The sequence below is a fragment of the Oryzias latipes genome, chromosome 13 (genome assembly GCF_002234675.1).
Source record: "Oryzias latipes chromosome 13, ASM223467v1".
Classification (NCBI taxonomy): domain Eukaryota; kingdom Metazoa; phylum Chordata; class Actinopteri; order Beloniformes; family Adrianichthyidae; genus Oryzias; species Oryzias latipes.
Genome location: NC_019871.2, coordinates 9251926 through 9265824, shown reverse-complemented (window position 1 = coordinate 9265824; position 13899 = coordinate 9251926). Strand labels below are relative to the sequence as shown.

The following is a 13899-nucleotide window of genomic DNA, read 5'->3' as shown; positions in this document are numbered from 1 at the left end:
TTCTGCAGAGAGGCAGTAATTCGTTAGAAATTCGCCTCTGAGTTGTGGGTGGGACTGTTGGCCCAGATTAAGCCTGCCCCCTTCCCATCAACCATTAGTTTGCATGTTCTCCTGCTAGTTTACTCCAATATTGGAGTTATCCAGTTGAACAGTTTTAAGTCACGTGTCAGATCTAGTGGTCTACAAGCTTGTGGCTTGCCATAGTGACTTGTACGTTACACTTGCAAGCTTTTTCAAATGGTATTTTTGCGTCTACTCCTGATTCACAACTTTTGAAATACCGGTACTCAGAGATGCAGTTTTAAGCTTAAATTTCTTTATATTTGTCCTACATCGTGAGAAAAATGCTACAAGAATTTGTTTAAAACTCAAGAAACGCAATTTTCATTTAAGTGGGTCTTTAATCTTAGCATCTACCCGAAAGCCAAAACATAAGTGATTCTCTTTTTTCTTTTTCTTTTTTCATAGCTAGAAAAAAATTCTGGCATCAAGGGGTTAAATTAATCTTTATATTTGTTTTATGATGCTGGAAATGTTATTGTAGAAAAAGAAACACTTCAGTCTTAAAATGGGATAATCTGTGTACCTTGATGTTCCTTAACCTCCACTTAAAGAATACATTAAAAATAATTACTTTGATAAAATCTAAATCTAATATAGCCAGCCTTAAAGAAAATAAAACAAAGCTGACACAACCATGTAGAAAAAGTGCTACACAGCAAACAAACTAAGAGGAGAAGACCACATAAATATCAGAATAGAAATAAAAATGTACATAGATAAAGTGAATTTTGCAAAGCAAACTGATAGAGTTTTAGGAAGAGAAATAAAATCGACTGTCTTGCCCTGAATCTAAAAATTGATGGAAAAGAAGGATGATACTTCTCTTAAAGTGAGCAAAACCAAGCAAACACAAACACAGAACAACATGGAAAATGGCTGGAGATTGGGCAGGGGGGTTGTATGCACGGCATGGACCAGGTCATTGATGATACCCAATTTTTTAGTCTTGAAACTTTTAATATTAAACAGCCATGACCGTATATCTGAAAGTCCAAGCTTGTTTATTAAAAGCGGACAGGAGATGAAGCAGCGTTTAGGTGGGCGTGAGGAGACGGGACAAATGAACAGTACCTGCAGGGGTGAAGGTGAAGGACTGAACTGCAAAACAAGAAGACAGAGAAGTTGTGCGTTAAAAGCCTGCAGAGGTAAGCGGTGCTTTAGGGGTTTCTGCACGCTAGGGATGGTGCTAAGCTGAAAGGTGAGACAGGGATATGAAACCCCAGTGATGCCCAATGTGAAGAGCAAAAGCCAGGAAAGCAGCCAGCTCAGAGGTGCAGAAGCGGTGGCACAAACAAAACACAAACATATGGACGTATACATGTACAATGTACAATGAAAAATAAATAAAGCAGCAGCTTCTGACAACAAACCTACACTTCTTGTATTCATGAAAAAATAAGCAAACATGTTGTCAGGAATATGTTTTGCTAATCTCTTTTTATCGGAAAGGCAAAATATGAAAATACACAACACTGCTGTCAGCTCATTACCATTTTCATCTCTGTAATGAAACCTTGTGAATCTGGTGGTTCAGTTGCTTGCTGTACTGACTAGGGGTCACTTAGAAGGGTGTAGGGTTCAGTGTGTGGGTGGAGAAGTGGACAAACTCAAGCTTCAGTGTCCAGCAGCAAGTCCAGTCTGCCTACTCAGCTTCGTCGCTTTACTGTATTCTCAAAACATGGTGGGTGGGTTTGACAAAAGCTGCAGCTGTCTTAGAATGAACCAGGCTAACATCTGATTCCCCGTTGAGATGCAACATGACGTTCACTGTTGAATGAATATTTTATTAATTGTGCTAACCTGCGTAGTTGCTCAGACCCTTTCTCTTCTTCCTCCTCCAGTACAGCCAGATGCTGAAACCCATAAGGATGACCCAGCAGGCACCTCCGATACCAGCAATAAATGCAGGCTGTTTCACCACGTCGGTGATCTGCTCTGTGATGCTGTTGTTCCGGTTTCCATGAATAATCACTTCCTGGAATTCTTTCCCTGAGGGACCAACAACAAGACAACAGAAAAAAGTGATGTGTGGGAGATGGTTAAAGGAGAAAAACAAGAATTATTTATGTCACTTTGTATCCTTTGATTCTTCAAGGTTACAATCTAACATATTTACTTGTATAATACCAAAGGGCTCGCACACATTGCACATTTGCAGACATGATTTAAAAAGGCTTTAAAGGAGATCCTTTTGTTCATATTTATCTTTTTGTGATAATATTTTAGTACATACTAAATTATTTGTATTTTATATTTTCTGTGCTCTTGCATTTGACTGATCTCCCTCCAACCTTCCAAATGACTTTTTTTTAATTTGACACATTTTTATTAGAAACCATATAATTTAAATTCTGATGTCAGGAAAACTTGGTTCGAGATCAACCAAGCAGGTTTATATAAACAAATTAAGGTCAATCATCCATGGTGAAATGTGCCTAAAAGAACTAACAAATGGATTTCGTACATTTACAAGATACTTACTATGATTTTGGCTAGACAGTTTTGACAAAACTTAAGTGGTCTAACATTTGTTCTCGAAAATGTTTCATCCAGGACAGCTTTTGGTTTAAATATTTTCCCTGCTAAGCTGCTTTTAAAACAAATGAGTGTTTTTACTGGCTAGTCTTCTGCTGACAAAAGTCTGTGTTTGTACTCTCTCTGTTTGTAGAAACCTGTATATCCATTTGTAATGAAGGTGTTATGCTGGGATTACTTAAGACCAAAATAAACACAAATAACTCAACAGTGATATGTAACAGGAAGTGAAATAGCTTTGCTTGAAGCTGCAGAGCCTCTCTCTTTGTATCTATGTCTGATTGCAAACCTCACCATACTGTTTGGTTTTCTTTGAATGGTGATGCTCATGGGTGTCACCTCTGAACAGTAAGCCAATGAAAAAAACAGTACACAGTGAGATGTTGGGCTGGGTTCAAAGTAGAGATAAGATGAGATATGGCATCACTTTGTGAACTGTAATAATCGCAACTACTCGGGAAAGACAGGAAGAGGCACAAGTAGAGGAACATGGATCACTTTAATAGATAAATAACCTTTTTGATCCAAAGCAGAAAATGTAATTAGTGGAGATACACATGACTTAGAATAAAACTGTCTGATACAACCTCTTTAAAGATCAAAGCAGATGAAAATAGTGAGTGTGGTGTATTTAGCATGTTCTTGTGTTTTTTTTTTTCTCATGATAGTGGACATGTAAAAAGTCAATTATTTTAATTTTGTTGTGAATCAGGAGCAGATGCAAAAACAGCATTTGAAATAGCTTCTAGCTTGCCATAGTAGGTTCATGTTGTAGATTCATGTACGTCATTTTCTTCGTCTGAGCTGGCATGTAGCTTAAAACTGTACGGCTGGATAGCTCCAATATTGCTCACCAGTTTTGTTGAATGTGTGAGTGGTTGCAAGCTAGCGGAAGAGAATGTAAACAGCAGGATGTCGGAAGTAGGGGTGGGCTTACTCTGTACCAACAGACCCACCCACAAACCAGGCGAATTTGTAAGGAACTCCTCTCTGCAGAAACTATGTCTTAGAAAATGACAGCATTTTAACAACTGCATAATTATAATTAAAATACTACTGAGAACATTATTACAATAAATAACTGGAGTGGGTTTTTGAAGAAGCAAGGTACAAGACGTTTCAGCCAGCAGTGAAACATAAAGTGGACATTGCAAAAATACAAAGCCTGAAAGCTTATGATAAAATCCCTGGTGATGCAGCTGTTTGCTTTGCTCAGCCTCTAGTTCACTTCTCTGCTGGTCAAACACACCTTTTGGAATGACAGAGGAGTGCAATAGTCTGTATTGATCTCTGATCACACGTCAGCATATCTAAGACTTAAAGCTCCAATAAAAGTACATGCTTCGGTTCCCAAACATTTCAGAAAAAAAACAAAGACATCAAAGACGAATCAAAAATGACATGCACCCATGTAAACAATTGCTTTTGATCTATATTCCGTTCAACACAAAAATATTACAACTTTTAAAATGTTACAACATTTATATATATAAACAAAGATAACATTTTAGAAGCTTGTGCTGTTCTCTCAGAGATGGATTATGTGAGTGACACAGGGGAAATAAGAACACGCTGCAGGCTAAGCCATCCGTTATGGTTCAAATCAGGCAAAATCTATCACAGCTCCATATAAATCATTTCCAGCCAGGCGTTGCTTTAGAAAAACTGTTTATTCCATGTTATCCAACTGTTGACTTCCTAGATTTTCCTGTGATCACTTCCCACAGCGCTAAAATACTTTGTTTCTTTGTATTTTTTGATTTCATTTTGTAAAGACTTGAACAAGCAAATAGCAAATGCGTAAATGTCAGTAAATCTTATTATTATTTTTTTATATACATAAGTCTTACCAATGACAATTGGTTGAGGTTCACTCTTGACTCCAACTCCCGCACTTGTACTGGCTGCCACTTCCACATGATACACCACTCCCACCTGCAGCCCGCCCACCACCACAGAGCGTATGGCTGCATCCACAGTCTTATTTACATGGAATCGTGTCTCATTTCCGAGACACCAGATCTGAGGAAAGGGAAAGAAAAGCAGAGAGAGGTGCTTTTGATCGTGTTTAGCTTTATAAAATCTATCTCAAAATTCACACTGGTTCTTTGTATCAAACCTTGTACTCTTGAATGATGCCATTCTGGTGGTCTGGTGGAGGAGGGTCCCAAGAGATGCTAATAGAAGTGCTGTTCTGGTTTCCCACAGTCAGAACTGTAACCTGTTGAGGGGGAGCGCTTGGAGCTGAAAGAAAAAGTACAATAGAACCAGGGTTTAGAGCTCGGTAAACAATTGGGCCATCAGTCATGAATTTTTTTAATACAATTTGTTTTTCTTTTAAGAAAAGTGCAAAATACTAAATTAGAAACATTTGTCTACATAATTTGATGAGGAATGATACCTATTAGGGATGGAACAAACGACAATAAGATATCAAGATAAAACACAGAGTAGATTTACCGCACCATCACATGTCTTTGACATTTCACTATGATTTAATATATCATCCTCGACTTTGTCTCTACTCTGGCTTTGTAGATTCGCACTGAGTATACTGGTATTGATTTACGGAGTGATGGGCTGGCACAGTCAAGCGCCTTCAGTCGCGCTAAGACTCAGACATTGGTCAGTTTGGCACACGGGTCAACAGGCTTACACAGATGAAGAGCAGGCAATAAGAAATATGAAAAAATACATTTAAGAGGGAAACGGGTTGTCAGTAAACATATTGACTGAGTCTATCGATCAGCTGGATGAAACTAAAGCCAGTCTAGGTGTGGATTTAGGGATACTTTTGTGGGAGGCATTTCTATGTGAATTGGCTCTATCCACAGGCAACCAGGGAAAAGAAGAAACAAGACAAGTCTAATGTTTCCCAAACTTCTGTTGTTATTCTGATGGCAACAGTCGTCTGATCCTTAATGGAGTAAGAGAAAATATAAGTAACAGCTTGACCAACTGGAAGTAAGGTTTTAAAAATAATGTTTTCTCATTTCCGCAGTGTCTGGCAGTGGCACGGCACCACAGCAGAATACTGACAGGTCAATTACTCCTGGGCTGCATCCCCCTACCCTTACCTCCATCCAAAATGGCACGTGTCACCCCGTAAATCTGTGCTCATCCCTCAGTGCAATTGGCCACACCAACCCCCCGAGAGCCAGAAGGCCCTGGCATGGGGGAAGATGAATGGGTTAAGTGATCAGTCCAACACCTTGGCCAGATTGGAAACAATTCGGCAAGAGAGCATCTGATCAGCCATCATAATCAGGGCTTTCCAGTGATGCATTACATCAGGGAGATGGTTTTGTGCATAGAAGCCATCAGAGACAAAGTCGTTCAAAGTTAATGTTATGAATGATTTAGCAGCTTATTATCATGCATATTTGTGCTAAACAACACACATTTGTCATTAGAGGCCTCTGAGGCTGGGCTAATAGGGCCATTAGCAAACTGATGCATGGGAGGCTGAAATGTGACCCCCTGTCTTGTATGTGCGTGGCATGCTGTGCTGAACGATGACGGAATGTAAACACATCATATCATTACCGAAAAGTAGCCAATGGCTAATGACAAGAAATTGGTGGCTTGGGATCCCCTCAGAGATTGGTGTGGACAATTAGTCCATAAATGAACATTTCAGCAAACATCACTAATCTCTTTCTCCCCAAATAAGCATTATCATGCACAAAAAAATGACCCACCAGAGCTATTTCTTAGATTTGTTTGGCATTTGCGAAATGATGGCTAAACTTCATTTAATAGCCAAAACATTATTGTCCATATGGGGATAAAGAGAATATGTTAGGATGATAGGTGAATGGATGGTTAGAGCGCTGGACATGCTCTATGGTATACTCAGGGGATTCTTTGATCGTGTTACTTAATAGATAACCCTAATTTTAATCACCCCTTGAACTAGATTTCACTATCCATCTCCCCATCCCCCACAGTACTCTCAAGGTCTCTGAAGAGTCCAGCAAAGTGTCTTTTAGCTAAGACCTCCACTCCAGCGGGGTTATAAAATAAAAAGAAAGTGGATGAGAATTTGCAGTCAGAAGACAGGTGGGTGTGTGTGTGTGTGTGTGTGTGTGTGATATCAGTGCTAGTAATAGCAGGGACGTGTAGCTCTGGAGCCCTAAGGGAGAAGAGGTGTGTTGTCATGTATATGTTCACTTTATAAGTGTTTGTGTGCTGTAATGTGATGGTAGTTCCACTCCTGTGGCTGGCCTGCATAAACTAGCTGGCCACAGGAGATACGACCCCCTGGGAAAAGGAAAATAAATGAGCCTGTCAACTCAACAGGATGTGAACTGTCTCCAATACATGGTCGCCTGAGTGTACTAAGGAAAGACAGGCTTTGTCTCAAAGAGTCTGCATTTGTCTTTCCCTGTAGTTGTGTGGATGTACTAAGTTACATCTGACGGGAACTAATAATTTCATTCAGTTTCTTTCACCGAAAGACTGAAGCATTGCTGAGTGATACAGCTGTTGTTCTGACATAGGCAAAAAAAGCAAGTTTATTCAATAGCAGATGTGTGGGATTTGGAGCCACATTGCACTATGGCCTTGAAGAACTTTTACTAACCCTTTAACACCAGAGATGGCACAGGCAACACCTGAATAACACCATCTCTTACATACTGTAACTCCTTGACCGTTCAGCAGATCAACGTGAATAAGCAAATTTCTCATAAATGGAAACGCAACTTTTCACTGCGCTTTTGCGGCATTATTCAACACTTTACGTTAGTGATGTGTTGCATAATGTGGCGCAAAATCCGAATCAGCTGAATTACATCGATTGCTAAGCACATGCATATCAGTGCAAGGCCGCTTTTCTCTGATCCAGATTCCGCTGTAATTTTGTGAACTGCATGGTTGACGGCAGTCAAATAATGTAAACACTGGAGCTAAAGCTCTGGTTGAGGTTTTGGCTGACAGACCACCAGGATGTGTTTGTATGTGTTGTCCAATTCTTTTTGGCTGGTGTGTGATACAGTGAATGAAAGAGCATCAACAGCATGAAGGTCTGAGAGAAAATCAGAGGCAAAAAGTTATGTTGAACTTATAGTTCTCAATATCCGTTTTCTTGTTATTAGAGGGCAACAGTGCGAGATACAAAAAAAAGGGGGATGTTTTCAGCAGTTTGGCCAAAATTGAATAGATTTGTTTTTCAGTGGCTTTTTCTTAGATAATCTATGAATTGAGGAAAGAGTTTCCATCTCACCTTCCTCAAAGGTGCGTGACGTTCTGGATTCACTGTCCATGCCTTGAAACTCGTTGAAGTAAGGGCGCACCTTGATCTCATAAACAATTCCTTTCCTAAGTGATGAAAGTTTAACACTGCGCTCGGAAGGGATCTTTACATCCTGGGTTTGCCACTGTCCTGGGGAAGGCAGTCCTGATGTTTGCCTGTAGAGAACTCTGTAACCCTGTATAAACTGGGATTGCCGATCCACCTGAGAATGAACACAAAGACAGAATTACAGCCATATTTTATAGCCGGTCCAGGATATTGGTTGAAACTGCATTAAGATTAATGCTGGATAACACACATTTTCCTGTGCAGTGCTTTACAAGACTGCATACTTGACACTTTAGAAGCTGTTACTAGTTTAATGGGGCTTTTATCCCCAAACTATGCCACACTTTGCTCAATTAGCACCCTAATATTACCTCATACCTTCAGCTCTGAGCCTATCATTCTGCACCCTCCATTAAAAAAAATCTCCATAATGCCACCACACAGGACACATGCATGTCTTGCATGTGTGATAAATTCAAAATTATTGACACCTTAAAGCAGGTCTTAGTGCCTTTGAAATGGTTTGTTACTATGAGAATGTCATGCAGCCACAAATAAAGACACTCTAGGGAATACACCCAGGAGGCAATATCTGCAGACACGTCCCATAGGAGGAAAAAAAAGGGAGGAGACCGAATTTACAGTGTGCACTTTGGAATCCACAAAAGGCTCTTCCTTCAAACCTTGGGCTATTCAGTAAAACAGAAAACACCAAATTTATGCAGAGGAAGAGTAAGCATATAACTCACTGTAATGGCTTGTTAACAGTGGAGTAAGTGAGTACAGCTTTCATGTGGGATATTAAGCAGCTGTTTTTCACCAGTGTGGTCTGAGTAAATCAACAAAATGGATTCCTCGGTTGGTGGGGTGACTTATATTAATGGAATGATTTGGGAAAATAAAGCAGTCCCTTTGTTTACTAAAATGGCCCTTGATTGATTAGGGAACCACTTTTTAGTTGGCTGTATGCTGCAATCAAAAGGTTATGGCCTAGCATTAAATTAGTTGCTAGGCCCTATAGTGTGACTTACTACAGGGGTCAATAAACACGTCAACAGGAAAAACTGCTAACGTGGTCCATTCGAAAATATAAACTGGCACCATTCTTGCAACAGTGGTTCACAGTACCATAATCAAAAAAGAATCAGCACATGTAATGAATAAGCACCGCAGTCTTGAGTGATGGGGATTGGCTTTTTGTTCTCATTAAATAGAAACTACACTGTATCTATTTTCATGTTTCTGAAAGGCCTCCTAAATCAAGAACTGGCTGTTCTCACTGTTTATAAAAAGATAAATTCCCCTCACAGCAGCTGGAAAAACTGCAATCCCAACAACATGCATAAATTTTAATTACACTTTCATGTGAGCAGCCTTTGTTTTAAGAGGAAAGCAGATAAAGATATAAATGGAAATTGATGAACAACCAGGTGTGTGACATTTTATTTGATGTTCACTGTGGTTAAGGAAATCGTTTTCTTGCCATTTGATGTTTGGTTACTTTTAAGTCATCAATTACCGTATTTCAAAGCTGAACTCATAGGAAACAACCTGAACTAAAAATTCCTGGCATAAAACAAATCGTCGCCTCTAGGAGCAGCTTCAAAGAGGCATCTTTATTGGCATCTTTACTATGACTTTATGGCAGGAAAAACCAGAAGAACAAAGAATTAAAAAAAATCCTGAAAAGAAAGCATCACAAGATGAACAAGCCAAAAATGATTAACTTGATATTATGTTATCAAAAAAGCAGGATGCACTTACTGTCCAAGTGACCTGAATGGTTGTGGGACTTAAGACAACTGGGTTATGCAACCGAACTATGACCTCGCCAAGCTCTTTCTGTACGTGCCGGTGGTCCACACCCTGAGCTGGAGGGCTTATATCTATGAGACGACAAAGATTGCACAATCAGGAAATGATATAAAGAAGACATACACTAGGTTTTTGCAACCTATTTAAAAAAATAGCAACTACGTCTGCTTTAATGACAGGTCTGTCATGAAAGGTCAACACTTAGATTTATTTCGATAAAACAATATTTTACCAGAACAAGCACACTTATTGGAGAGAAGGAAAAAATAAACAATTTATCACCTTAAGATCTTCTCGTCTGAGGTGTTAGCTAATTTAATTTTTTAGAAGATTTTTGTATCTTTTATATAAGAAAATAAGACTTTTTTTTTTACTTATGTCACGGATTCTCCATTTTACTGCTTAATAAAGCAGTGTTGATTTCATTTCTAATATGCTTTGCAGATGGTCATATTCTCCACCTAAGATGATTAAAATTGCAGGAACAGCATTAACTTTGTTAGACCTTCCAAAAGTAGACATGCTTACTTTACATAATTTTCTAAGTGCATCTGTAATGAGCTAAGCTGGGCTCATGAGTCTAACCTTTGCATCATTCTGAAAATTTCGAGTTTTTGGCTGTAGATTGCTGCAGCTTTGACATGACGTTCTAAGTAATGCGGAGAAAAAAAGAAAGCAAAGATAGCAGTAATTAAGATACCTTGTGTTCTGACAGGATCAGAAATGGGACTTGGATCACTCAGGCCATGGCTATTGACTGCTCGGACCATAAATAGGTAGATGGTGTTGGGACGGAGACTTTTGACAGTAAACTGTGTGGTTTTGAGATGGTCTGCCACTGTTTGCCAGCTGTTACTCACTGATTGGCTGTAACAAAAGAAAAAAAAAGGTGTTTTGGCATTCATGGTTATTTTATTTATAGCAAATCAATGCAACGTGATAGTGGAAAGGCCAACCTGAACGCTTCAATGACATAGGAGGTGACTGGAGACTCTCCAGCCATTCCAGACTGCCAAGACAAGGACACACTGTTCCTTGTGACATCAATGACCTGAGGTTTAGATGGCGGCCCAGGAAGTTTATTCTCATCCTTTTCATTGATTATTACTGAACCGGGGTCTGAAAAATGAACAGACAATTCAGAATATTTTGATTTGTTTTAGAAAAATTACAAGTGCTATTCAACCCAAATTATTGAAGAGGTTGTAAAGACGACTTGAATAATGACTAAAATATGTTTCAATCACAAAAACAAACATTTTATTCACAACAGAACATAGATAACCAAACAGGTTCATTTTATACACAATGCCTGAGTTGGTCTTGTATTACATAATGTAATAGAAATTCAAAGCTTCTGGAACATTTTCAAATGTGACTTAATTTTTTGTGATAGATCTTACGTTGGCATCTGCAGACAGCAAGGCAGATTATGTTTGACAGATTATATTTGTGGTAGTACTTCCGGACCTGTACAGTGATTTTGCTGAGACAATTATGCAAAAAAGTGATGCAATGTTGCCGGAAGATCTGAGAACTAAAAGTATCAAGCAAAAGCTTAAGACTTTGTCCATTGTTCACAGAGATTTCTCTTTTGATGATGTTGGACACCATAAAGCAGGGGTGTCAAAATCATTTCCACCGAGGGCCACATCAGTATAGCGGCTGTCCTCAAAGGGCCGGATATAACTTATACATGTAACTAAATGTAATGAAACATACATGTAACTACTCTTTAATGTTAAACAACTAATTTATTTATTTATTATAACTTTTGAAAGTGACAATTACAGTTGCATAGAAAACATATGTTTGCTTGTTATTCTAGCATAAATCCTTTTAAATTAGATTCTGTCAGGTTAGGTTATATGGACAGTGTTTGAGTCATAATGTATAGTTGCCCAATCCGATATTTCAAGGCAGATTCCCCTAGATATGAATAAATACACACCAATTTTTTATTTTATTTTAAGAAATCAAAAACTTTTATGCTGTCGGGGGCCACATAAAATGACATGGAGGGCCACATTTGGCCCCCGGGCCTTGAGTTTGACATATGTGCCATAAAGGATCAGATTTTCAACACTTTATTTAGTAAACTTTTACACTGAGATACATTTTCAAGCAGTGTCTGTCAAGACTCTCATACATCCAGGTTGATTCCATCGACGTAGTAGGTTTAAAAGTTGTCATCTAGACTAGATTTTTAAAGTTGAAAACGTTTCATCAGTTATCTAAAAGGTTTTTTCAATTCTCATGTGATCTAGAAGTCTTTTGTTTTGGATCCTAATGTACCTTAAGAAATGGCTCAACGTCTTGAGACTTGACCTACCTTTCACTTCCAAGAAAGCACTCCACGATGTCTCCCCACTTGAACTAGTAGCAACACATGTGTAGACCCCCGAGTCAGAAAGCTGCCATAAAGAAAGAGTAAGCACAAATAAGAAGCAGCAGCATCAGCACAGATCATCAACATAGAACCACACTTTTAGTGAAAGTGCCACTTTAGTTACATATCTACCCACTCCATGTGGTTTTTATTATAGATATAACACTAAAAAGATGATGGGAAGGCTTGACATGGATGTCTTGTGCTGGGCAAACTATCATTTGTGAAAGCCTCAAAGTGCTGACGCTAATTTTCTAATGAATTCCATTTTCTACTCACCACCCTCCCATCAATTTCCCACTCCCTCCCCTTATTTCCCCACTGCATTGCCCACCACAGAAAGCCAGGCTAATTAATTTAAGGTGGGCTGATAGAACCCCTGGACCGATGACAGCTGGCTTGTCTCTCCATCTCTCTGAGGAACTTTGGTTGTTTGTTGGTTTTTGTCCCTGCGCCTTTTTTCCATTTATTAAATAACATGTCAGTGGTCGGCAACTTTGTCAAGCGTAATAGGTATTCCACAGAGGCCTCTGATAGGGTAAAGGAAGATGTGAGTCTTTTTAAATTTAATCTACTCTAAATGTGCACGTGCTTACACATGTGTGTATACACCAGTGATGGAGTATTCATTCTTTCCTATGGCTGGGGTCCATCCACCCCATTTACAGCTGAGTCCAGCTGGAGTTCCCACACTGCTAAGTAATACCATCGAACAAAAATATAATATCCCCACTGACTATACATTTATTTAAGGCAATATGCTTTTTTTGCATGATTTTAAAAGCCTTCAATCTAACATGCAAAGAAAAGTCCATATAATTGTCAAACCAGCTTGAGAAATACAGTGATGATAAAAATACAAAAGCTTTACTGTAAGTAGACATTCTACCTTAGTCTTGCTTAGGTAAATCTCTAAGGGTTGTTACCTTGATGTTTTTGATCTGCAAGCTGCCCGGCGCCTGCAGGGACATGCGTGGGTCCTTTCCCAGAAGACTGAACCCATCTTTCAGCCAGCTGATGGACGGGATGGGCTCACCTGATGCCTGACACTTCAGTAAGGCCACTCTGTCCACCCCGAGTGTCTGATTGGATGGGCCTTGACGAATAATAGGTGGGGGTCTGTCTGCGAGCACTAAGACAAAAAAAGAAAAAGAAAAAAAAGAGAGAGAGAAAAATAATGGGGACTGTTTTTAGAGACAAATGTCTTTAAGCTTGATATCCTAAAATAAAAAATACTAAATGAGTATTTAAAACATGAAAGACACAAAAGCTGGATGTGGGTATTTGTCATAAAGTTGGCTATTTCTCTAAATGTCTGGTAACTTTGCCAAAGAACAAGAATATCATGTATTCCAGAACTCAGTTAAAGAACAGCTGAGTAATGTGTTCTAGTTTCTCTGTTGTGGCTGAGGGACAGTTTCCTGTAGGCTTCTGCCTTATTTTTACAGGCTGCACTCAACTCTGTGGTACACTTAGGGGGTAAAACTCATGACCAAAGAACTCAGTGTGATGAGGATAAATGTTTAACTATATCCCCAATAAAAGGTGACGGAATTACTAAACGTTACCAAAACTATAATTTCTTTTACATTACAAGAAAAGTAGGGAAATGACTTTTACATTTCAGTCCAGCTTCCATACTTTGATCATTTCCATTTATAGAAGTGCAGAAAAAGCCTTTGGGTTTTTCCTGTGAAGCACTGGGTAAGACAAAGGTGGTCTTCTAGAGATTTAGCACTCCACCACATAGACAGTTTATAATTTAAACTTGAATAATGTGGAGTCCCCCTGG

At 39.0% G+C, this 13899-nt stretch overlaps 1 protein-coding gene across 2 annotated transcripts in view; it reads right to left on the bottom strand.

Annotated features, from left to right (window-relative positions):
* The window catches only part of robo2 (roundabout guidance receptor 2), a 282072-nt gene that overhangs the window by 29379 nt on the left and 238794 nt on the right, over nt 1-13899 (bottom strand). For both annotated transcript variants that reach the window (XM_023961235.1, XM_023961234.1), the window contains exons 10-19: nt 13034-13239; nt 12051-12132; nt 10675-10837; nt 10419-10585; nt 9668-9789; nt 7826-8057; nt 4718-4842; nt 4449-4620; nt 1864-2052; nt 1135-1161 (exon numbers count right to left, since the gene is read on the bottom strand). In XM_023961235.1, the coding sequence (XP_023817003.1) occupies nt 1135-1161; nt 1864-2052; nt 4449-4620; nt 4718-4842; nt 7826-8057; nt 9668-9789; nt 10419-10585; nt 10675-10837; nt 12051-12132; nt 13034-13239 (1485 nt within the window). The remainder of the gene's footprint in view (nt 1-1134; nt 1162-1863; nt 2053-4448; nt 4621-4717; nt 4843-7825; nt 8058-9667; nt 9790-10418; nt 10586-10674; nt 10838-12050; nt 12133-13033; nt 13240-13899) is intronic.